Source organism: Carcharhinus amblyrhynchos, chromosome 1 (assembly GCF_965287045.1).
Source record: "Carcharhinus amblyrhynchos chromosome 1, sCarAmb.v2.hapA, whole genome shotgun sequence".
Lineage (NCBI taxonomy): Eukaryota > Metazoa > Chordata > Chondrichthyes > Carcharhiniformes > Carcharhinidae > Carcharhinus > Carcharhinus amblyrhynchos.
Genome location: NC_137324.1, coordinates 158,482,086 through 158,506,488, shown reverse-complemented (window position 1 = coordinate 158,506,488; position 24,403 = coordinate 158,482,086). Strand labels below are relative to the sequence as shown.

Here is a 24,403-nt window from a genome sequence, read left to right as displayed (position 1 = left end):
AATTTATTCCTGCCAATCAGCCTAACATCACATCTTTGGGGTGTGGGAGGAAACCGGAGCACCTGGAGAAAACCCACGCAAGCACGGGGAGAATGCGCAAACTCCCACAGACACCAGCCCAAATCTATGTGTCTGCACAGCAATCAGTGATAGTCACTGAGCTGTCGTCTTGCCCAGTATCTTGTCCAGTTTATGCACACACTAATGACATGAAGCACTAGGCCAATCTCGAACAACCAAGAGCAGCCCCAGTACGACCCATCGTGTGTATGCCCCTCATTGGACACGAGGTGGACCGACTCAAAACCTGTGAATGATCAATGTTCCTGTCAAAATGGTATGGGATATGAAAATGAACTTGGAGGTGGTGATATCCCTCATGAATGCTTTTGCCATTCAGAGCTCATGTACTGGGAGATGTGTTATCAGCAGACTTGGCAAGTTGCTGTAGTGTATCCCATATGCCACAGGGCACCAGTGCTGAAAGGATTGGTTACTGATTGCAGTGGTAAGGACACCAATCAAGTGAGATGTATTGTCTTCGGTAGTCTTGAGTTTCTTGAGTGTCTTGGCACTGCAGCAAATTAGCAGTTATGCATAATTTCATCATACCTCTAATCCTGAGGCCCTTGGATGGTGGAGTATCTGAGGGATCAAGGTGAACAAACTGTTGTAGTTCATCCAGACTCTGCCTGTTCATTTTCACTGCTTTTCAAAATCCCAATTCCATACCAACCATGTAGCCATGATCTTTCCTGGTTTTACCCTGATGGAGTCTGTATGCGCCTTGTCTGAGCTGGAATGGCTCCACTCCATTATAATGTCAGGTAGTAGCTGAGGCAGAGGAGTAGAAATTGTGACCCAAAATTTACTTTGTAAGGATTGGATGAAAATTCCACTGTGGTTCCAGGCTCCACTGTGACTACTATTCTCCTAAAGGTACTGCTACTATCTCCTTAGAGAATAGCTGGGGCATCACAGCCTTTATTTTTGAACAGAAATTTAATTTTGTGGTGTTGAAAATCACTTTTGCGATGGGTTGCAATTGTAACCTCTTCGTTCACTTCTTGTTTTGTCTCACTGCTAGCTGTCTATCATTATCTTAATTACAGTGAAGAGGTTTATGGGTTTGTTGTTGTCTGACCACGTGTGCATGTTTTTTGCACATGTAATAAGGATTTACAATCTAAAACAGTTATTGAGAAATATTCTCTGGTTCATGATTCATGTTTGTGCAATGCTAATCACACATCATAGAAGTCATAGTAACCCTACAGTACAGAAAAAGGCCAATCAGCCCATCGAGTCTGCACCGACCATAATCCCACCCAGGCCCTACTCCCATATATTTTACCCATTAATCCCTCTAACCTACACATCTCAGGACACTAAGGGGCAATTTTAGTATGTTTCTCTGGGGGTAGTGCTCAATGTAAATGAGTAGTTAAGATGTTATATGCCACTGATACCCCATAATCAGTTGTCATACAAGCAAAGACAGGTAAACCAATTGGATTTTGACACATCAGTCGGTTGGGTGGATAGTCTTCCCAATTGCTCCCATGCATTTGTTGTTTCAACAAGAAACTGCAGTGTTATTTTGGAGAGGTTAAGGGTAGAATTTGGTGGAAATTAGTAACTTTGAAGGAAGAGTTAAGGAAACTTGGGAAAAATGTTACACGCACCATTTACGGCACTTAAGAATGTTCCAACCAATTAATTTGGGCAGCACGGTGACACACTGGTTACACTGTGGCATCACAGCGCCAGGGACCCACATTCAATTCCAGCCTTGGGTGACTGTCTGTGTGGAGTTTGCACATTTTCCCTGTGTCTGCGTGAGTTTCCTCCAGCTGCTTTGGTTTCCTCCCACAGTCCAAAGATGTGTGGGTTAGGTGGATTGGCCATGCTAAATTGCCCCTTAGTGTCCAAAGATGTGTAGATTAGATGGATTAGCCATGGTAAATGAGCAGGATCACAGGAATAGGAGGTGTAGGGGAGAGGGTCTGGATAAAATACTCTGTCAAAGAGGTGGTGGCTCCCTTCTGCACTGCAGGGATTCTATGATTATGAAAATTCCAGAAAATACTCCTATGAATTGTGATTTGTCTTGTATGATTGGAAATATTACAGCCAACTTATGCACAGCAAGACCTCACAAACAATAATCTAAATGTTTGTAAGCCTTTGATACTGAGCTCAAGTTATCATTCTTTGTGATTTGATTTGATCTATGTTTGCCACATATATTGGTATACGCAGAAGACTAAGGAAATTCAGCATGTCTGCTACGACTCTCACCAACTTTTATAGATGCATCTTTGAAAGCATTCTTTCTGGTTGTATCACAGCTTGGTATAGCTCCTGCTTTGACCAAGACTGCAAGAAACTACAAAGGGTCGTGGATGAAGCCCTGTCTATCGCGCAAAGTAGCCCCCCACCCATTGTCACCCTCTACACTTCCACAGCCTTGGAAAGCAGCCAGCATAATTGAGGACCCCACACATCTTAGACACACTCTCTTCCATGTTCTTCCATTGGGAAAAACACATAAAAGTCTGAGGACACATACCAACTGACTCAAGAACAGCTTCTTCCCTGCTGCTCTCAGACGTTTGAATGGACCTACTTCACGTTAAGTTGATCTTTCTCGTAAATCCAAGCTATGACTGTAACACTACATTCTGCACTCTCTCCTTTCCTTATCTACGTACGGTATGCTTCGCATAGAGCACAAAAAATGATACTTTTCACTGTATTTTGATTTGATTTATTATTGTCACATGTATTTGCAGAAGACTAAGGAAATTCAGCATGTCGGCTATGACTCTCACCAACTTTTACAGATACATCTTTGAAAGCTTTCTTTCTGGTTGCATCACAGCTTGGTATAGCTCCTCCTCTGACCAAGACTGCAAGAAACTACAAAGGATAAGGAAAGGAAAGAGTGCAGAATGTAGTGTTACAGAAATAACTAGGGTATAGAGAAAGATCAACTTAGCACGAGGTATGTCCATTCAAAAGTCTGATGGCAGTAGGGAAGACTGGCACGTGATCTCATACATTTGTACCTTTTTCCCGACGGAAGAAGGTGTAATGTCAGAGCTTAAATATCAAAGGAATCATTTTTCAAATGTGTGTTTTTGGTGTAGAGCAGATATGGGTGATTTGACAAAATCTGCAGGTGCTTTTCTACACATTTAAATTGATGTGTACCATGCTCCCAAATTTCAGATGTGTATTCTTGACAGGCACGAAATGTTTACATTTCCCTTAGAATACTGTCACGATATTTAAGTATAAAGGGAAGGGGAGACCTTGCTGGTGTTCTGCCCAATATTTATTTCTCAGCCAACTCCAAAACAAACTGAGGGAGTGGTTATTTAATTGCCGCATGTGGGATTAAGCTGTACACAAACTGACTACTCCATTTCCTACATTACAGCGTTGACTGCTTCAGAAATGTTGACTTTGCTATAATGTTCTGTGGGATGTCCTGAGGTTGTGAAAGGTTCTACATAAATGAAGTTTTTTTTTGCCTATCATGTCAGTTAACTGACCACATTTGTTGCAAAATGGGAAATGGAATGGATAGGAGCAACTTGTCTAACATAGAATACCACAACTGGAATTTTGCTGTATCATGTTACTAACAGACTTCTTAATTTGTTTAATAAATGATTTAACACCTTCACATGTCAAATGTTTTTTGTGTTTGTTACTAATATCGCTCTGCGCAATATCAAACCAATGGTGTGGAATGATCTCTGTCACAAGTAGAGGCTGAAATGTCCCAGTGGTTCTGTCGGGGGACTGTACATTTCTCTTACATGGCATGTTAAGTTGGCTGTGTTGTATATATGCAACTCATGGTGGCATGGTGGTTAGCACTGCTGCCTCATAGCACCAGGGACCCAGGTTCAATTCCTGGCTTCGATCACTGTCTGAGTGGAGTCTGCGCAGTCTCCCTGTGTCTGCATGGCTTCCCTCTGGGTGCTTCAGTCGCCTTCCACAATCCGAAAGATGTGCTGGTTAGATGCACTGGCCATGCTAAATTCTCCCCCAGTGTACCCGAACAGGTGCTGGAGTGTGGCGAGTAGGGGATTTTCACACTCACTTCATTGCAGTGTTAATATAAACCTACTTGTGACAATAATAAATAAACTAAGCTAAACCAAGTAGTTATAACATTTCAGAGCATTTAACTGTTAAAAACCACCACTTTCAACTCCTAAGAAGGTTACATGCCCCAGCAAATTATCGTCAGTTCAACATATATTTTTATTTGTTAAAAAGAGTATCCCAACTTGCTGAGAATATTATTACTATACTAATTTTAATTTTATTGTGGGTCTTTTGCTGAGGCCAAAGTAACCAAATATGGAGGAGATGAGGACAAAGTGATAACTTGTGGCCCTGCTATGCAGGGACAAGACACTACAGGTCCAATATTATCTAAACAGCCAGCCCATTCTTAGTGTCAATTCCTATAATGCTGAAACCAGTTGATGTGAAGCCATTTACGAATGGATTTGAGATTGCAGTGGGAGTTGTGTATAATCACCCTGGCAGCTACAGGAAAGCAGTAAATAAATAAATGCCAAAATTAGACATGTGTTAAAGTTTATTCATTAGTGTCACAAATTGGCTTATATTAATGAAGTTACTGTGAAAATCCCCTGGTCGCCACACTCCAGTGCCTATTTGGGTACACTGAGGATGAATTAGCACGGCCAATGCACCTAACCAGCACGTCTGTCAAACTGTGGGAGTAAACTGGAGCACCCGGAGGAAACCCACGCAAACACAGGGAGAACACGCAGACTCTGCACAAACAGAGACCCAAGCCTGGAATTGAACCTGGGTCCCTGGAGCTGTGAGGCAGCAGTGCTCATCACTGTGCCACTGTGCTGCCCCTTTTGCATCAAGTCATAGAGGTTTATAGCATGCAAACAGGCCCTTTGGCCCAACTTGTCCATGCCACTTTTTTTTTAACTCCTAAACTAATCCCAATTGCCTGCATTTTCCCAAATCCCTCTATACCCATCTTACCCATGTAACTGTTTGAATGCTTTTTAAAAAGACAAAATTGTACCCGCCTCTACTACTATCTCTGGCAACTTGTTCCAAACACTCACCATCCTCTGCATGAAAAAAATTACCCTCTAGACACTTTTGTATCTCTTCCCTCTCACCTTAAACCCATGCACTCTAGTGTTAGACTCCCCTACCTTTGGGAAAAGATATTGACTTTTTTGCTGATCTATGCCCTCATTATTTTATTGACCTCGATAAGATCACCCCTCAGCTTTTTACGTTCCAGAGAAAAAAGTCCCAGTCTATCCAGCCTTTCCTTATAACTCAAACCATCAAGTCCCGTTAACATCCTAGTAAATCTTTTCTGCACACTTTCTAGTTTAATAATATCCTTTTTATAATAGGGTGACCAGAACTTCACACAGTATTCCAAGTGTGGTCTTACCAATGTCTTCTACAACTTCAACATGATGTCCTGACTTCTGTATTCAATTTTCTGACCAATGAAACCAAGCATGGCGGATGCCTTCTTCACCATACTGTCCACCTGTGAGTGCACTTTCAAGGAGCTATGAACGTGTACTCCTAGATCTCTTTGTTCTGTAGCTCTCCCCAACGCCCCACCATTAACTGAGTAAGTCCTGTCCTGGTTCAATCTACCAAAATGCATCAACTCACTTTTATCTGAATTAAACTCGATCTGCTATTCGTCAGCCTACTGGCCCAACTGATCAAAATCCCATTGCAATTGGAGATAACTTTCTTCACTATCCACTACGCCACCAATCTTGGTGTCATCTGCAAACCTACTAAACATGCCTCCTATATTCTCATCCAAATCATTAATATAAATGACAAATAACATTAGACCCAGCACTGATCCCTGAGGCACACCATTGGTCACAGGCTTCCAGTTTGAAAAACAACTCTCTACACTCTGGCTTCTATCAAGGAGCCGATTTTGTATCCATTTAGATACCTCACGCTGGATCCCATGAGATTTAACCTTATGCGACAGCCTCCCATGCGGTACTTTGTCAAAGGCCTTGCTAAAGTTTGTGTAGACAACATCAACTGCACTGCCTTCATCTACCTTCTTGGTTACCCCTTCAAAAAACTCAATCAAATTTGTGAGATATGATTTTCCACTCACAGAGCCATGCTGACTGTCCCTAATCAGAGATAGGATCTACAGATCTAAATGTCTGTAGATCCTATCTCTCAAAATGTCTTCCAATAACTTGAGGCTCATGGCCTGTAGTTCCCAGGCTTTTCCCTGCAGCCCTTTTTTAAACAAAAGCAAAACATTTGCCACCCTCCAATCTTCAGGCATCTCAACTGTGACTATCGATGATTCAAATATCTCTGCTAGGGGACCCGCAATTTCCTTCCCAGCCTTCCCCAGTGTCTTGGGATACACTTCATCAGGCCCTGGGGTTTTATCTACCTTGATGCACTTTAAGACTTGCAGCACCTCTTTCTCTGAAATATGTACACTCCTCAAGACATTACTGTTTATTTCCCCAAGTTCGCTTATATCCGTGCTTTTCTCAAAAGTAAATATCCATTTCATCCATCTCTTGTGTGTTCGCATAAAGATGACCTTGTTCATCCTTAAGAGGCCCTAATCGCTCCTTTGTTACTCTTTTGCACCTTACGTATTTGTGGAAGCTCTTTGGATTCTCCTTCACCTTATCTGCCAAAACAATCTTGTGCCCCTTTTCACCCTCCTGATTTCTCCCTTAATTCTATATATATACCCACGATACTCTTCAACGGATTCGCTTGATTCCAGCTGCCTATGCATGTCATGTGCCTTCTTCTCCTTCTTGACCAGGGCCTCAATATCCTGAATCATCCAGGGTTCCCTACTTCTGCCAGCCTTGCCTTTCACTCTAAGAGGAATGTGCTTACCCTGAACCCTGATGTCCTTTTGCCTTCCCACAGATTCCCCCAATTAACTGCTGAAAGTTCCTGCCTGATACCATCAAGATACTACTGCATGTAATAAAAAGTGTGATGTCAAGAAAAACAAAAATAAAGGATGAAAAGAAGCATGCAAAGCATATCAAAAACTACAGAAGAAAAGCTCCAATTTTATTACGAAAAAAGGAGCCGTCAGTAGCATATGGGCCACTTGAAAATTGATAACAGTTGTTATCAGTGGTTGTTTTTCAGATTGGAGAAAGGTCTGTTTGGCTTTCTGATAGACAGGGGAATTAAGGGTTATGGGGAGAAAGCAGGAAAGTGGAACTGATCCACTTCCTTGCTCTTCCTGATATATATTACTGACCTAGACTGTGGTGTTCAAAGTATGAATTCAAAATTTAAAGATGATACAAAGATTAGAAACTTTGATTCTATGAAATGTTGTTAACAGTGATAAGAATAATCTTGAACTTCAATAGAACATAGGCATGTATGTGAATTGGGCAGACAAGTGGCAGATAAAGTTCAGCGTGAGGTGATTCATTTTGGCAGGCAGAATATGGAAAGACAACATAAAAAGAGAAAATCTAAAGGAGATGAAGGACCAAAGGGATCTCAGTGTATATGTGCATAATTCATTGAAGATGGCAAGGCATTTTGAGAGAGCAGTTTAGAAAGTATACAGAATCTTTGGCTTACTTAATAGGGGCATTGAGTACAAGATTAAGAAGTTTAAGTTGAACTTGTGTAAGACAGCAGTTAGGCCTCATCAGGAATATGGCGTCCAGTTCTGGGTGCCATGCTTGAGGAAGGATGTGAACGCATTGGAAAGGGTACAGAGGAGATTCACAGTAATGATTCCAAGGATAAAGAACTGTAGCTATGTGGATACATTGGAGATTTTGGAATTGTTTTCCTTAGAGAAAAGAAGACTAAGAGGAGACTTGATAGAAGCATTCAAGGCTGTGAGGGGTATGGACAGGATAAGCAATGAGAAACTCTTTCCACTCAAGAGAGCATCAAGAACGAGAGGCACAGATTCAAAATAATTGGCAGAAGGAGTAGAATGGATGTGAGAAAAACAGTTTATCACCAGAGGGAGTGGAAGGAATGTGAAGAAAATAGTATGTTACCGGAGGGAGATTGGATTCTGGAACAAATTTCCTGAAAGGGTGCTGGAGGCAGAGATGAACAAAGTATTCAAAAATGAATTGGATTGTTATTTGAAAAGGCAGAATGTGCAAGGTTACAGTGATAAGATAGAGGAATGGAACTTGGTGGAATGCTCTTGCAGAGCCAGCGCAGATTCAAAGGGCTGAGTGGCTTCCTTGTGCACTGTAAAGATTCTTGATATTGTAAATAAAATAAGGAAATGGCGTACATGTTGAATCAGTAATTGCAGTCGAGGAAGAGGATAGTATGCCAAAAAAAATGAAATTAATATTGAATAAAGGACTTATCAAAATTAATGCAAGCAATAGAATAGTAATGAAAAAATTAATAGCACTAAGCAGTGACAAATCCCCAGGGTCAGCTAGTTTCTATCCCAGTGTTTTAAAGGAAGTAGCTTAGAATATTGCAAATACCTTGAATCTTTCAAAGTTCTCTCTATTCAGGAACTATTTCTTTCGATGGGAAAGTTGAGCACGACAGAGTAAGTGAACACACAATGAAAATGTTCCAAAACAGTTCCAAATGTACCAGCATCTGCATAATTTGCTTTTATCCAATGAAAATGTTCTACTGATCAGAAAGAGCCAGCATGGATTTGTAAAGAGTCAGTCATGCCTAACAACCCTAATTGAAGTTTTTGAAATGACCGAAGAAGTGGACGTGGGAATGGATGTTATTTATCTGGGCTTCAAGATAATGTCCCTCATTATAAGTTCAGCTAAAGTTGTAGCTTATTGCATTGAAGGCAAATTATTGACCTGGTTGGAAACTGGCTGAGCAGCAAGAGACAATAATGTCAGGATAATAGGCAGGTATATTACGGGCGGCACAGTGGTTAGCACTGCTGCCTCACAGTGCCAGAGACCCGGGTTCATTTCCAGCCTGAGGTCACTGTCTGCAGAGTTTGCACTTTCTCCCTGTGTCTGTGTGGGCTTCCTCTGAATGCTCTGGCTTCCTCCTATAGTCAAAAGATGTATGGGTTAAGTTGATTGGCCATACTAAATTGACTCTAGTGTCAGGGATTAGAGGAAAAATATGTGGGGTTTTGGGAATAGGGCCTGAGTGGGATTGTGGTCGGTGTAGTCTCGTTGGGCCGAATGGGATTCTATGACTCTAGGACATTAATTGATAAGGTGTGATTGTCGTCTCCTGCAAAGGTATGTGTTGAGGTCTCAACTATTCACTGTATGTATTAACAATTTAGACAATGAGATAAAACACTACATAATCAGTGTTTGGTATTGGTGCAAAGATAGGTTGGCATTGCAAACACATGGATGGAAGCATAAAATTACAAAGAGTTATTAATAGAACAAGCTAATGGACACAACTGTGGTAATGAATATTGATATAGCTAAAAGTGAGATTATTCACTATGCACCAAAAACAAATAAAAATAACACTTTCTAAATTAGGAGAGGTGATGGCCTAGTGGTATTATGACTAGGCTATTATTCCAGTAACTCAGCTAATGTTCTGGGGACCCAGGTTTGAATCCTACCAAGGGAAATGGTGGAATTTGAATTCAATAAAAAATATCTGGAATAAAGAATCTACTGATGGCCATGAAACCACTGTTGGAAAAACCCATCTGGTTCACTAATGTCCTTCAGGGAAGGAAATCTGCCGTCCTTACCTGGTCTGGCCGACATGTGACTCCAGAACCACAGCAATGTGATTGACTCTTAACTGCCCTCGGGGCAACTAGGGATGGGCAATAAATGCTGGCCAACTAGCAACGCCCATGTCCCATGAATGAATATATAAAAAGTCTAAAGCTAGAAGCATTAAAGATTTGTGAGCCAGCCTTTTTTAAATTTTGTGACCAGGTAAGGGAATGAGAAATATGCTCCTCCCTCCCCATAAAATTGAACACAATGCTTTATTTCCTAATTTCATTCTCCGGACCACCTTGTTCCCTTCTTGTGCTCTCCAAGGTCAGTTCATTAAAATCTGCAATGAAGGTGACCTATTAGATCTTTCACATTTATCATCATTAAGTACAGTTTGTCCGTGCTGATCAAAACCGTGATGCAAGTCTATCAGAGAAAATTTAGGGGGAATGGGACCCATTCCAAAGATCCAGCGTAGGCACAATGGGGTAACTGATCTCCTTCTGTTCTGTCTGATTCCAAGGTTCTGAGTATAGCAGGGGCGGAAGGGGTTCAAATTGGTTCAACTGGTTATTTCAGACACGTCAGACTGGTGTATGATGACTGACTAAATGTGCAGCACCATTGACAATTCTTCTCAAACAAAATTAAAGTTTCCAACGGGAAAGTGGATGAAAGATCTGACTATTGTATGTTTTGGTGAGGAACTCAGAAGGAAACACTAGCACATTGCTTTGGATGAATGACTGCTTCACCCTTTCTATTACTAGAGACCGCCATTCAGAGCTGGTAAAATGATGCTTTACCTGCTGAAACTACCTGCCAGAGCTTCCACCTCTGGTTGGCAAGATGGCTGGTATCTAGTTGTGTTTCTCATTCTGAACTATCCCAAAGCATCGCGTTGCACTTCATTAAATTTGAAGGATGTTTCGCTGAACGGCATTGGATTACAAGTCAGAAATTGAGCTGGAGTTCTTCACAGCGTTCCTGCATGAGAAGAGAAAGACTCAAATAATTTGTTAGCCTTTAAATACCAGGTTTCAACCACTGCCTGTTGTCCACCAGTCTTTTATTTCACAACTGCAACTGACAGGTTTCTCGTCGTGTTACTCACAGTGACTCAGCAGATTTGTAGGTTTTACATCAATCAGGATGTTGCGAGGAAGAGTGCCAGAGAAAGAGCGGAAACACTTGAGGGTGTTTGCTGTCTTTAAGAACTCTAATGTACACAGAAATATGCGCTCCTTTTTAATTTAAGAGGTTGCGCTGTAGACTTTAACAAGATTTGGCAGACAGCTGTGTATGCGTACATGATGTTGCGATGCTAACAATGTATATAGTAAATAGTGCCTTGAAAGCAAAGAAGTAAAGACATTTCTGACTTTGAAACTGCTTGATGTATTGGCAGATAGTATGAAACTACAAAGCTATTAACTTTTAACAAGGGATCTGGCAGTTTAGGGTATTATTATGGATGCAGAATTGCAGTGGATTTCATCATCTTCTGTATCTTAACTCCACTATATTTCATTTAAGCTGTCTTTTCAGGCATATCGCAGCAGGCTCAAAGGAGCTCAATGTCTTCTACTTTGCAACTTTATTCTTATGCTCAATGAATGGGAAAGTAAAGACCGGAATTTTCCCATCCTGCCCGTCACTGGAATTGTAGTGGACAGGGGTGGTGGGAGGTGTGTCGGGGGGGGCAATGTGGTTGCGACCATACAATGGTCCATTGACCTCAGGTGGGATTTTCTGGTTTTGGGCAGCATGGTATTTGGGACCGCTGCCTCGCAGCATTCAGGTTCAATTCCAGCCTTGGATGACTGTGTGTAGTTTGCACATTCTCTCCGTGTCTGTGTGGGTTTCCTCCAAGGGCTCCTGTTTTCCCCCACAGACCAAAGATGTGTGGGTTAGGTAGGTTGACTGGCCTTGCTAAATTATCCCTTAGTGTCAGCGGGACTAGCAGAGTAAATCATAGAAACATATAATCCCTACAGTGCAGAAGGAGGCCATTCAGCCCATTGGGTCTGCACCGACCACAATCCCACCCAGGCCCTAAATGCCACATATTTACCCTGCTAATCCCCCTGAAACTAGGGTCAATTTAGCATGGCCAATCAACCTAACCCACATATCTTTGGACTATGGGAGGGAACCCGCGCACCCGGACAAAACCCAGACAGACATTGGGAGGATGTGCAGACTTCACACGGAGAATGACCCAAGACTGGAATTGAACCCAGGTCCCTGGCACTGTGAGACAGCAGTACCAAACCACTGTGTCACCATGCCGCCCTGTAGAGTTCAAGTGTTAGGGCCTGAGTGGGATTGTTGTCGGTGGAGTCTCGATGGGCTGAATGGCCTCCTTTTGCACTGTAGGGGTTTCTATGATTCTATGATTCCAAGCTTCTGCACGTAATATCACCGTGATAATTTTGCTGTGCTGTGCAAAACAAATGTAGTTTCATTTTTAGTTGATAAATCTGAGAAACACCGGGGATATCATCATGTCTTTGACAAGGTTCAACAGTGTGGCCAGTACGAACAAAGAGATTTGTTGAATACTTTGCAATCTTTGTGGTTGGGAACCAGCTTTGAAACAAAATAGTTATGAAAGACTTCAGTTGATTCCATGAATAATATGATTTGAAGCTGCGTTCCTTCAGGGCTACAAGGCTGATTTTTTGCAAAACAAGTTGATCTCTTTAAGCGCTTCCTCTATAATTTCAAGATATCCTTAATTGTGTTGAAGTGCATGGGAATATTTCTTCAGGTCGTTCCATTCTTCACCTGAGATTGGCCTCATAGAAAACAACCAGTCATCAGAAGTCTAGCAAAGCCATAGTTTGCTGACAATGTTTAAGAGGTCAAAGACATGCTCAAACTCACCACTACAGAAGGAAAAAAAAACAACCTTAAATTGTGCGTTCATAGATGCTGACTTTACATATATCATAATAGGTGCTCATTCATGCGTGCTGTGCCAGAAGGCAGGGTCCTTGGCTTATTGTCTGCTGAGGTTTACTGGGCTGTTTTTAGTGGTGGTTTGCCACTGTTGTCCACTCTCACGGTCAAGGCAAGAAGGCAGGTCCTAGGTCTACCTCACCAGAACGAGAATTGACCTGTGCTGTTGATGCTAGTTTGAACCACACTAGCCATCTAAACTAACTGTCCCCCCGCCTTGACAATAGGTGTTACAAAGTAGCAATTATTCACAAATTCTGAACATGTCCTAACCCGCAGAAAAAGTGAAGAGCTATTTATAAGTACAGGCATAAAGAGCAGAGAAAGAAAGAACTTGCAGTCACTTGTAACGCACACAGCAAAGTCCCAGATACAGCAACGAGACTAATGGCAGGGTAATAGGAATAAATCTTATCATGGGGGCTGGAGAACTCCAGCTATCAGTCCTTAGGTTTTGTTTTTTTGGCTTTTCCTTGAAAGTTCTCAGATGTGAGTAACTCAACAGCCAAGACAAAAACCTCGCTCTCTATCAACCTTCAGTCTCTCTGGCAGAAAGAACCCATCAAATTCCTACTGCAGAAAGAGGCCATTCAGTTGACCGAGCCTGCACCAACAACAATCCCACCCAGGCCCCATCCCTGCTGTTCCCCTTGACACTAAGGGGAAATTTGGCATGGCCAATCAACCTAACCTGCACATCGTTGTAGTAAGGGCTGTGCTCAACTTTGTCTGTAGCATGAGGTACTTATCCTGCCTGTGGCAACAAAATCTTGTTGAAATGCTGGCGTGCGACTTAAAGAACATACTGTTCTGATAATCTGCTGTTCTCTTTTTAAAAGACTCATTTGCAACACCAGCAAGTATCCAATCTCTCCCAGAGTTAACTCCTGGGTCAGTAGCTGGAGTTCTACTGCCGACCCGCCCAATTCAAACTGACTCAACCCACGTTTCGGAACTTAATATCTACAGATGATTATCCAGATCCTGCATTGTTGTCCTTGCATGTTAAGATATTTGGGCTTTAGAGCAATAGGTTTTATGTTACAACTGAACAATAGCAGTGACGTACAAGGTTTTGGAACTGAGAGTTGGTGAATGTGACAAAACCAATGTGAGTCACATTTACCTGTAGCGAAGTCCTGCCTCTCGCGACTTTCTTGTTTGTGTAACAGTTACCCTGTGCTGAAGCCTTTGCCCATTGCGGGCAATTACTCGCTCATCCACATTTTCTATCCCCTCTCTCCTTTCTCCCCTTCCCCCAAGGAGACGGCAGCCACAACGGAGCCGAGAACATGGCTTGTTTTAATAGGGAGATGGTGGCTGGGAGCAGGTTACTTCCATGACTTGGCCCTGGGCATTTAGAATCATAGAATTCCTACAGTGTAGAAAGAGGCCATTCAGCCCATCAAGCCTGCACTGATAACAATCCCAACCGGCCTTTTTTCCCATATTTACCCTGCAAATCCACCTGCTACTTAGGGACAATTTAACATGGCCAATCCACCTAACCCGCACATCATCGGACTGTGGGAAGGGACAGGAGCACCCGGAGGAAATCCACGCAGACATGGGGAGAAAGTGCAAACTCCACACAGAAAGTCACCAGAGGCCAGATTTTAACCCCAGTCCCAAGCGCTGTGAGGCAGTAGTGCTAACCACTATGGCACCATACTGCCCATTTAATTCTGTCTGTTATTTTAAGCACCTTTCCGACTGGGGTGAGAAATGGTTTGCGGAATGGTTGCAGCAGAAGTGCAGTTCGGGTGGAGCGATTAACCTTGAAATTTCTAAATCTCTCGGTCCAGAGCTGCAGTAGCGGGCGGAATTCTCCCATTCCCTCTTGCCAGTGGCACCAAAGGTAGGCAGGGGAGGAAAATTCAGGAGGAGGCCCAAAAGTTTGTTTCACACCAGCATGAAATGACAATGGGATCTTCTGACGGTGCCCACCATGGTGCATCTGGAATTCTGCTGGAGACTGGTGTGAAATCGATATGTACCCCACAATAGGATGCAGATGAAGGCCCGATCGGAATTTTCCTCCCACTCCCAATTCCCTGCAATGCCAGCAGGAAAACTCGCCGATCTAAAGCACTTTTGGACCAACATGGTGTACAAAAATTCAGGACTTTTCAGAGGAGGATTTGGAGCTGTCTCTGGAGTTCAGGAGGCTGCCAGTCAGTGGAATGGGGCAGCATCTGTCAGTTGGATCTTTAAGTTTAAGTGTAATCCCGGATGTCCATCTTCCTGCCCCAGAACATTCCTGGAGATCCATCTTCTTTCTTCAGGATGTCCATCTTTCAACAGTGAGTTGTAGTGTCGAGCACCTTTTAAATATGGCACCCAGATATGATGGTGGGACACATGCCACTAAGCCTGCATTGCCATGGAACACAGCGCCAAACTCCTGGACGCATAATTAGTAATGCCAGGCATGAAAGATATGGTGTTGTTTCCCACTGGCCTCTGCAATGGGAATCAGTCCCCACTCCCATGCCCACTATGGGACCTAGTCCCAGGTGGGACAATTCAATCCAGTGGCTCTGTACAGTTTTAAAATCTTCCCCAATTTTGTCTGCCTGTTTTGAGGTAATTCCCTTTCTTTTAAAAAATGAGGATTGACTCTTCTTAACATTTTCAATACCTGTCTTAAATTGCTCAGAACTCCCCCTCCATCTGTCATATACAGGGACCACAATATGCTATACAGTAACTGCACAAACTTATTCTGCCCTCACATTACTGGAACCTATCTAATCGACTCCCACTCACAATTTTACTGTTTGTACAATTTCATTTTTTAAAATTCATTCGTGGGTCATGGGCGTTGTTGTCTGGCCAGCATTTATTGCTCATCCCTAGTTGACCTTGGAGGACAGTTGAGAGTCAACCACATTGCTGTGAATCTGTAGTCATATATAGGCCAGACCAGATAAGAACAGCATGTTTCCTTCCTTAAAGGACATTAGAGAACCAGATGCGTTTTTCTGACAATCAACAAAGGTCATGGTCATCTGTAGATTCTTAATTCCAGGTTTTTTTTATTGAATTCAAATTCCACCATCTGCCATGCCGGGACCTCAGAACATTAGTTGAGTTTCTGGAGTAATAGTCTAGCAATAATACCACAAGGCCATCACCTCCCTTATGGGAACATAAAGCTTGCGAATGATGGGACTTCACTGTATACAGTAATTAAATCTGCATACGGAAATGAAATCAAAGTCCACAAAAGTGAGATATGCAAATAAAATGTCAGATCCCACACACAAAAAAATTAACACCCACAAGTGAGACTATTACGCATAGAAAGCCTCCACATCCAGATACAAGTAAAACCCTGTCTTACTCCTCCCATCATTTGTACCCTGCTTGGAGACTGCAAATCCAGGAGCAGACTTTCTTTGTTCTGTTTCTGACAGTATTTGCTGTCTTGTGGAACTGGAGAAGCAAGCACCAGGGTGGATCTTGTAGGATAGTACTGTTGTACAGCTTTATTTAAACGCCTTCCAAGAATTCTAGTTTAATGAGGCAAACAAGAACAGTAAATCAATTATTTCTTTATTCAACACTTCTAGTACCAACTCAAACATAAACGGTTGTAACTTATTAACTCTTCAACGGCACCTTAACTTTAACTGAACAGCAACTTTAACTAAACATCAACTTTAACTATTTGACTGAAAATAGATACTACCGAGTTTAGGAAAACCTTGACCAAGAAATATCCTCAATGTAGAATCTATCTTCTTGTTCTCTCTGAGGCATCCTTCAGGGTACAAGTCTTCTTCTTGTCATGGTTGGTCTCTTTGAGTTATCGCTGCCAAACAAAGAACTCACGTGTCCTTTTATCCACAATTCTGCACTCGCTTCCAGAAATTCTCTGTCATCCAGCCAATGAATTGATCAGAAAACGATCACTTGGCTTGAACGTCCAGTGGAATTACTTTTGAACGACGCCATGATGTTTAGTTCATTTGGCATGTCCCACATATAGCAGCTACATAAATCAGAGCCATGGTGTTTTGGTTAACGTAAACAACTTCCCCTTATCTGGGTTAACGTAAACAACTGATTCCCATTGCAGCTTCAGACCACAGCTCCCAGACCAGAGCCTCTTTACGACCTGCATCTGATTTTAATCTACAAGTTGACCAAAATTCCCAGCATGCTTCACTCTCAGCCAAGTAGCCATTTTAAAGCCACTATTGCCATTATTGTTGTTAAATTATTGTTGTAGCCATTCTTTCTCCGTCCACAGCACTGTGTCATGGTCCTAAACTGCTGTTCAGAATAGCGGGATGTGGAGGGAATCATACGTAGGAGGACATTCTTCTAGTCACAACCCTAGAGCACTCATCCTCTCTACAGAGATGAAATCTGTGCACAGAGTAAGTTGTGTGGAATACATTTTGATGGAAACTGTGATGCTGGCTCCATCTCCCCCCCATCAAACATTGCCTCTTTTAAACGATAGTCTAAGTGCCACTGCTCAGCTTCATTCAGGCTCTCTGTTGTGGAAGGAAGTCACGCGGTGACGGATCTGCAGGAGGTGCTTGGAAAATGGAAGGAGAGTTTCAAAGACAGAAACGCAGTTGAATCAGTAAGCAGCTGCTGATGGAGTTCTGAGGTTCAAGTGTTTCGAAACATAAGAGTGTCAAAATCTGTGGGCTAAGACAATTCATCCATCCATTCAACTAGTTCCAAAGCAGTCCTTATCTGAATGATATTCTTGTCAGCTCACGAAATGGTCTTAAAATTAAACTGAATCATAGAATCCCGACAGGGTAGAAAAAGGCCATTCAGCCCATCGAGCCAACACCAACAGCAATTCCACCCAGGCACTATTCTTGTAACCCCACATATTTACCCTGCTAATCTCCCTTGCTGTGTGGAGTTTGCACATCCTTCCTGTGTCTGCGTGGGTTTCTCCCGGGTGCTCCAACCTCCTCCCACAGTCCAAAGATTGTTACTCAGCACCTGACCACAGTGCAGCAAAACATGTCTTGTTCTGGATGCAATATTCGACTAACAGTCCATCCTAACTCCTCTTGGATAATATAACAAGAAACAACGTCATCTAAATATAAACTTATAAGTGCAGGTTAGGTGGATTGGCCAGGCTAAATCGACCCTAGTGTCAGGGGATTACAGGGTAAATATGTGGGGCTACGGGAATGGGGCCTGGGTGGGATGGTGGTTGGCGCAGACTCGATGGGCTGAATGGCCTTTGGCTGCACTATAGGAATACTATGAATGTATTCTAGCAATTGAGCATGGCCAATCCACCTAACCTGCACATCTTTGGACTGTGGGGTAAAATAGGAGTACCCAGAGGAAACCCACACACACACAAACGGGGAGGATGTGCAAACTCCACACAAGCAACTGTAAGATTATTGATGAAGAAATCTGTTGCTACTGCATTTGATTATGCTTGAAATTTGGGTTGGGTAGAGGGGGAGAGCAATTCTACATTGGATAAGGATTTCTGTAATACTGAAACAAAAACTTTCCAAGTCATCATTAGTGGGTGGCACAGTAGTACAGTGGTTAGCACCGCTGCCTCACAGCACCAGGGACACGGGTTCAATTCCCAGCTTGGTCACTGTCTGTGTGGAGTTTGCACATCCTTCCTCTGTCTGCGTGGGTTTCTTCCGGGTGCTCCAACCTCCTCCCACAGTCCAAAGACTGTTACTCACCACCTGACCACAGTGCAGCAAGACATGTGTCATTCTGAATGCAATATTCGACTAACAATCCATCCTAACTCCTCTCGGATAACATACTATAACAGGAAACAACGTCATCTAAATATAAACTTTTAAGTGTGGGTTAGATGGATTGGCCAAAATACATTGAGCCTAGTGTCAGGGAATTGGTAGGATAAACACGTGGGTGTATGGGAATGGGGCCTGGGTGGGATTGTGGTTGGCACAGACTCAATGGGCTGAATGGCCTCCTTCTGCACTGTAGGGATCCAATGAATCTATTCTCTGAATCAGACAAGACAAAAAAGGTGAGCCCAGCAGTCTGTAAAACACATTCGAAGAGAACAGTACCCATGCTGAGTTCCCACTCTTGGGTGCATTCTCTGCTCTGCATTTGCAGCAATAGCAATGCAGTTAAATTAAATCCGTCTGCCCTGACCCCTCCTTTGCTTTCTGTGAATGAGCCGCTGAGGAGCGGCCGAAACACTTTCCCAAGAGTGCACCTCTCTGGTTTGCCATTTATCCTTCCTCTCGACCCTTTCCCTCGCTTCACCTTCTCCCCAGGCGGGGCCAAAATGATCTCAGCTGTCAGTCGGGGAAAGACCTGTTACATTCCAAACTTCACATAAACCCGTGATGCAGACTGGATCTTGGCCCGAAGCACAGCCCATGGGTATACTGCAGTGGAACAAAAACACTGCACTTTGACCTTCCAAATCCCTACTTGACACGCAGTTCATTAACTTTAATGGGCTGGAATTCCAGAACTACAGTTGGCAGAAGAAAGTGAGGCTTTCCAAACCATTCATTCTCTTCTCCATCCAGCCTTGTCATCTAACTAAACATTGTCTCTTTTACTGACTTTTAAAAATCTCTGCTTCAGGTCATCAGATTTCCATATGTTTGAAATAATTACATGTTTAGACTCAAAAAGGGTGGACCTCCAGTCAGTGTGTTTCTTGCAGCCCTCCATTTGACTGGTGAACTAATACATTGTAACTCAGCACCTGACCACAGTGCAACGATACATGTGTCTCTCTCTGGATGCAATATTCGCCTATCAGTCCGTTCTAACGCTTCTTGGATAACAACAATATAACAGGAAACAACGTCATCTAAATGTAAACTTTTAAGACTTGCAATTCAAGCTAGAAAAGCAGGTTAGTGTTCAGATGAGGTTGAAAAAGTTATTTTCCTTCACTTAATCTCCTTGCCTCTGCTTTGCATTGTTTCTACGTACAGACCTCTGGGCCCCAACTGGCCACCAGTAAGATTACAGAATGGCTCGAAGCAGGCCTTTCGATTATGCCTGAGGAAAAAGGAATTAGGGTTGTGCACCATAATTAAATGTCTTAGAAATATAGTATTGAAAATAGAAGCAGGAGGAGGCCATTCAGCCCTTCAAGCCCACTGTACCATTTTCATTTTGATCAGGACTGATCAACGAATTCAATATTCTAATACCGCCTTCCCCCCACAATCTCTTGATCCCTTTAGCCCCAAGAGCTACATCTAGTTTCTTCTTGAAATCACACAACGTTTTGGCCTCCTGGTGTTTTCATCGTATGATTTGCCCTATGCTCCAGTCACTACACAGCCAACATATCCATCCTTGTAACGTATTGCTTTCCTACATCAATTGCAAAACCAAAGGACAGATTCTGCAGTTGGATGACGTTTATCTTTCAGTCGAACGGCTGTTCCTCCCACTCCCCCTCCCCACATTTTCAATATTTTAATTACTGGTAACGAGAAATCTCAAAGGAAATGCAAAACAAAATCCTCTTTTTAATTTGCCAATGATTTTTCCTTCAGGATTGCACAAAGCAGCGGAATTCTGGAGATTGGCCTTCAATTGCTGGAGACTCCAGGCCAGTTCCCTAACAGGAATATAACGCATTCTCCATCCCGTTCTCCAGCAGTGTCCATATGCATGCACTTTTTCAGCAGCAGTTGCTAGGTAACAGTCAAAAATGGCGTATCTCTGACTGGTCTTTCCCACAACTGAGAAAAATCGTCAACCCATTGCCACCAACTGAAATCAGCAAACTCATCATGTTGAGGACATTAAACTTTGAGCCTTCATAGTTTGGTATACTCAGTGTCACAAGACAAGTACATCTATCCCACATCCATTCTAAACTGTTTTATATGGAGAAAAGCATTATACTATTTAACAAAGAATAGTGGTAATATTCTTGCTCCGGAGTCTGTAGGTTTTGAGTGCAAGTTTCAGTCTAGGACTGAAGCTCAGAATTTATGCTGACATCTCAAGTGCAATATTGACTGGATGATATTTTGTCAAAGATGCTGTCCTCTGGATGGCATATTAAATGGTGGCTTCATCAGCCTATTCAAAACAGATGTAATAGATCCCATGTCACTTTCCCACAAGTAGAGCACAGCCTTCTCTGAAGCTTCCATCCCTCAAAAACAGTGGATCTATTTGTATGGGATGGCATGGTGGCACAGTGGTTAGCACTGCTGCCTCAGTGCCAGGGACCGGGGTTCAACTCCCCACTTGGGTTACTGTCTGTGTGGAGTTTGCACATTCTCCCAGTGTCTGCATGGGTTTCCTCCAAGTGCTCCTGTTTCCTCCCACAGTCCAAAGATGCGCTGATTAGGTGCCTTGGCCATGCTAAGTTCTCCCACCGTGTCCCTGAACAGGCGTTGGAGTGTGGCCTGTAGGCGATTTTCACAGTAACTTCATTGCAGTGTGAATGTAAGCCTACTTGTGACCAATAAATAAACGAAGGCCAAAGGGCCTGTACTGCGCTGTAATGTTCTATGTTTTTACTTTATATTTTGTTGTATGATTTCACAACTTGTTATTTACAAAATAATAATGACTGCATTTTGAAAATAATGCATTGTTGATGAAGCACTATGGACCACCTTGAGAATATGAAAGGCATTATATAAATATATTTCTAATGTAGGCGAGTTGCAGCTTTCTGACATCTAATCTAATCTTTTTACCATTGCAAAGTTTTGTTGCTGCACACAGGTCGATTCTTGTGTCAGGCAGAGGGCAATAAGAACATAAGAACATAAGAAATAGGAGCAGGAGTAGGCCATCTAGCCCTTCGAGCCTGCCCCGCCATTCAATAAGATCATGGCTGATCTGTCGTGGCTCAGTTCCACTTTCCCGCCCTCTCCCCATAACCCTTAATCCCCTCTCTTATCAAGAACCCATCAACCCGCTTCTTAAAAATATTTAGCGAGGCAGCCTCCACCACTTCAACGGGCAGAGAATTCCAGAGATTCACCACCCTTTGAGTGAAGAAGTTCCTCCTCAACTCCGTTCTAAACCGCCTCCCCCTTATCTTGAGGCTGTGCCCCCTAGTCCTACTGTCTTTTTTGAGCGGGAAGAGTCTCTCCACCTCTATCCTATCCATCCCATTCATCATCTTATACGTCTCAATGAGATCTCCCCTCATTCTTCTAAACTCTAACGAGTACAAGCCTAGTTTATTCAGCCTCTCCTCATAGCTCAATCCCCTCAACTCCAGTATCAGCCTAGTAAACCTCCTCTGCACTCCCTCCAGGGCCAAAATATCCTTGCGCAGGTGCGGCGCCCAAAACTGCACACAGTACTCCAGCTGTGGCCTCACCAATGCCCTATACAGCTGCAGCAAGACCTCCCTACTTTTATATTCAATCCCCCTCGCTATGAAGGCCAGCATCCCATTCGCCTTCCTGACCACCTGCTGCACCTGCAAGCTGGGTTTTTGCGACTCATGCACAAGGACCCCGAGGTCCCTCTGCACCGTCGCCTGCTGCAGTTTTTCGCCACGTAAGTAATAGTCCTTCCTACCATTCTTCCTACCAAAGTGGACCACCTCACACTTGCCAACATTAAATTCCATTTGCCATTTCCTGGCCCATTTGCCCAGCCTATCTAGATCCTTCTGCAGACTCTCCACACCCTCCGCACAATTTGCCTTTCCCCCAATCTTGGTGTCATCAGTTAAAAGAAATCAATGAGCTTTTCTTCTCTTGTTGAAAAAAGCTCAGACATTTGAATGAGTGGCTTAATATATGGACCAGCAGATGGTCCATGGTATTGCTTATGGTAAGTCTGACCATACAACAATCTGCGGGGGAACCTTACATAAGTAGCAGCAAATTGAATTTTATGTGGTTTGCCAACAGATTCAACAAGTCTCCCACTGGAGTTACACTGGGAGACTGACACAGTCCCTGTGAAATGTCGTGAACCACAATGCTTTAAAACCTAGCACCATCTTGTATATTTTTAAGTGATTGCAAATTGCTTTAAGAGCTGATCACATGATTTGATGTGATGTCATTAGGGTGTTGCACAGGCTGTTGCTTTACTGGCAGTTTGTACTCTTTACAGGCAAGAGGTCCTAGAATAAATCTGTTGTTGTGAGATTGAACATGTCTGTGCAAACTGCAGCCTTTTTTTTGTTTTAAACCCACAACCCCTATCATAGTTAAGACATTACAGACCACTATATAAGTTAACGCAGAGCGTATTGCTTTGCGGCTAACGTAAATAAATATGGTTAACCAGTCTTGTTCCTTCATAACTGTTGCTTTGAACAGATACACTCTCAGGCCTGTGCTGACTAATTTCAGTGAGACACATTCCGAAGTTGATTATGACACACTGGTCTGTCTCTGGGTTGGTAGCAGAGTAATTTGTGGGTGAACCCCCATGCCCGTGTTTCAACCTAGTTGTACCTCTACCCCTGCCCCACTTACAAGCTTAGTAAAACCAGTTGGAAATGACGGATAGTGGGGGTAGGGGATTTGGTGGCAGGTGTCAGTTGCATTTGTGCCAAGATTATTTTGCTTCTGCAACAAAACCTTGAACTGTGTGCATAACAGATGTGGCAGTTTCAGCATTCACAGATACGTACGGACGGATACTTTTGAGAAGTTGCTGACTTTTTCCCCTCTGTTCCTTTCTGTTTTCCAGGAGCTCTTTCTTATGCTGAACTCGGGACAAGTATAAAGAAATCGGGTGCTCACTACACGTACATCCTGGAAGCCTTTGGTCCACTGCCGGCTTTCGTTCGAGTCTGGGTAGAACTGATTGTCATACGGTAAGTAGGTTCCCAAAGGTTCTTACGTCAACACTGGTCTGTTGCAGCCTATGCACTTTTTTAACGAAAGAGTTCTGCCTCTCTGGTGAAACCTAAAATCCACGTGAAGTTTACAGAATTCAAGAACTCCACTTGTCTTGCCTTTAAGAAAAATGCAACATGGAAGAGTGGGATTATTTTGCGGCTTCTTCAGGATCCTTTGAACGCGTAGCAATGCATAAAAATGCATGTTGTGCAATGCTGATTATGACAGGAGCGGCACAGTAAATTTCGCTGATATTAAAAGGACAGTTTGGTCCAGAATTTCCACAGGGTTGTTGGCGAGGGACCAGCAGAACCACTGTGGAGCCGTTACTTTTTCAGTGTTATTCAGCATAACATTCAGAAGTGTTGCAACTCTTTAAGCACTCGGAGGACAGAACCTTGAGCGCATTTTTAAAAAAATAATCCCAAACAGGGAACCATTTCCCAGTCCAGAAGGTAGTCAAGACACCATCTTGATTCTAATGCTGTCTTCAAATCAGCCCACAATTGGGCACTAAAAATTGTGCAGTGTCTGGCTAGCCTCAGCTGTCCCTGATGACTTGTCCCTGGGAACACACTGGCTTGCTAACCTGATGCTAGCTTGTCTGACATTCTTCCTGGTCCCCACCTTCCACCGCGAGGGCCTGGGAAGATTCCAGCTGAGGCCAATGCCACTGCCAACCCAAGAAGACTTGTTTCTTCAGTCATTAAAACCAAGAACCAAATGTCAGAGTTCCAGGGCACTGGATTTCAGCCATTCCAATCAGGTGGCACATGGCACAGAGGTTAGCACTGCTGCCTCACAACACCAGGGACCCAGGTTCAATTCCCGACTGGGTCACTGTCCGTGTGGAGTTTGCACGTTCTCCCCATGTCTGCA

At 43.1% G+C, this 24,403-nt stretch overlaps 1 protein-coding gene and 1 long non-coding RNA gene across 2 annotated transcripts in view; one reads left to right on the top strand and one right to left on the bottom strand.

The window, feature by feature from the left end:
* slc7a11 (solute carrier family 7 member 11) overlaps positions 1-24,403 on the top strand; it is a 179,235-nt gene that overhangs the window by 3,907 nt on the left and 150,925 nt on the right. Inside the window, exon 2 of the mRNA XM_080194466.1 lies at positions 23,373-23,499. Within this exon, the coding sequence (XP_080050592.1) occupies positions 23,373-23,499 (127 nt within the window). The remainder of the gene's footprint in view (positions 1-23,372; positions 23,500-24,403) is intronic.
* Positions 1-24,403, bottom strand: part of LOC145346768 (uncharacterized) — a 35,096-nt gene that overhangs the window by 10,150 nt on the left and 543 nt on the right. The gene's annotated exons all lie outside the window — the stretch shown is intronic.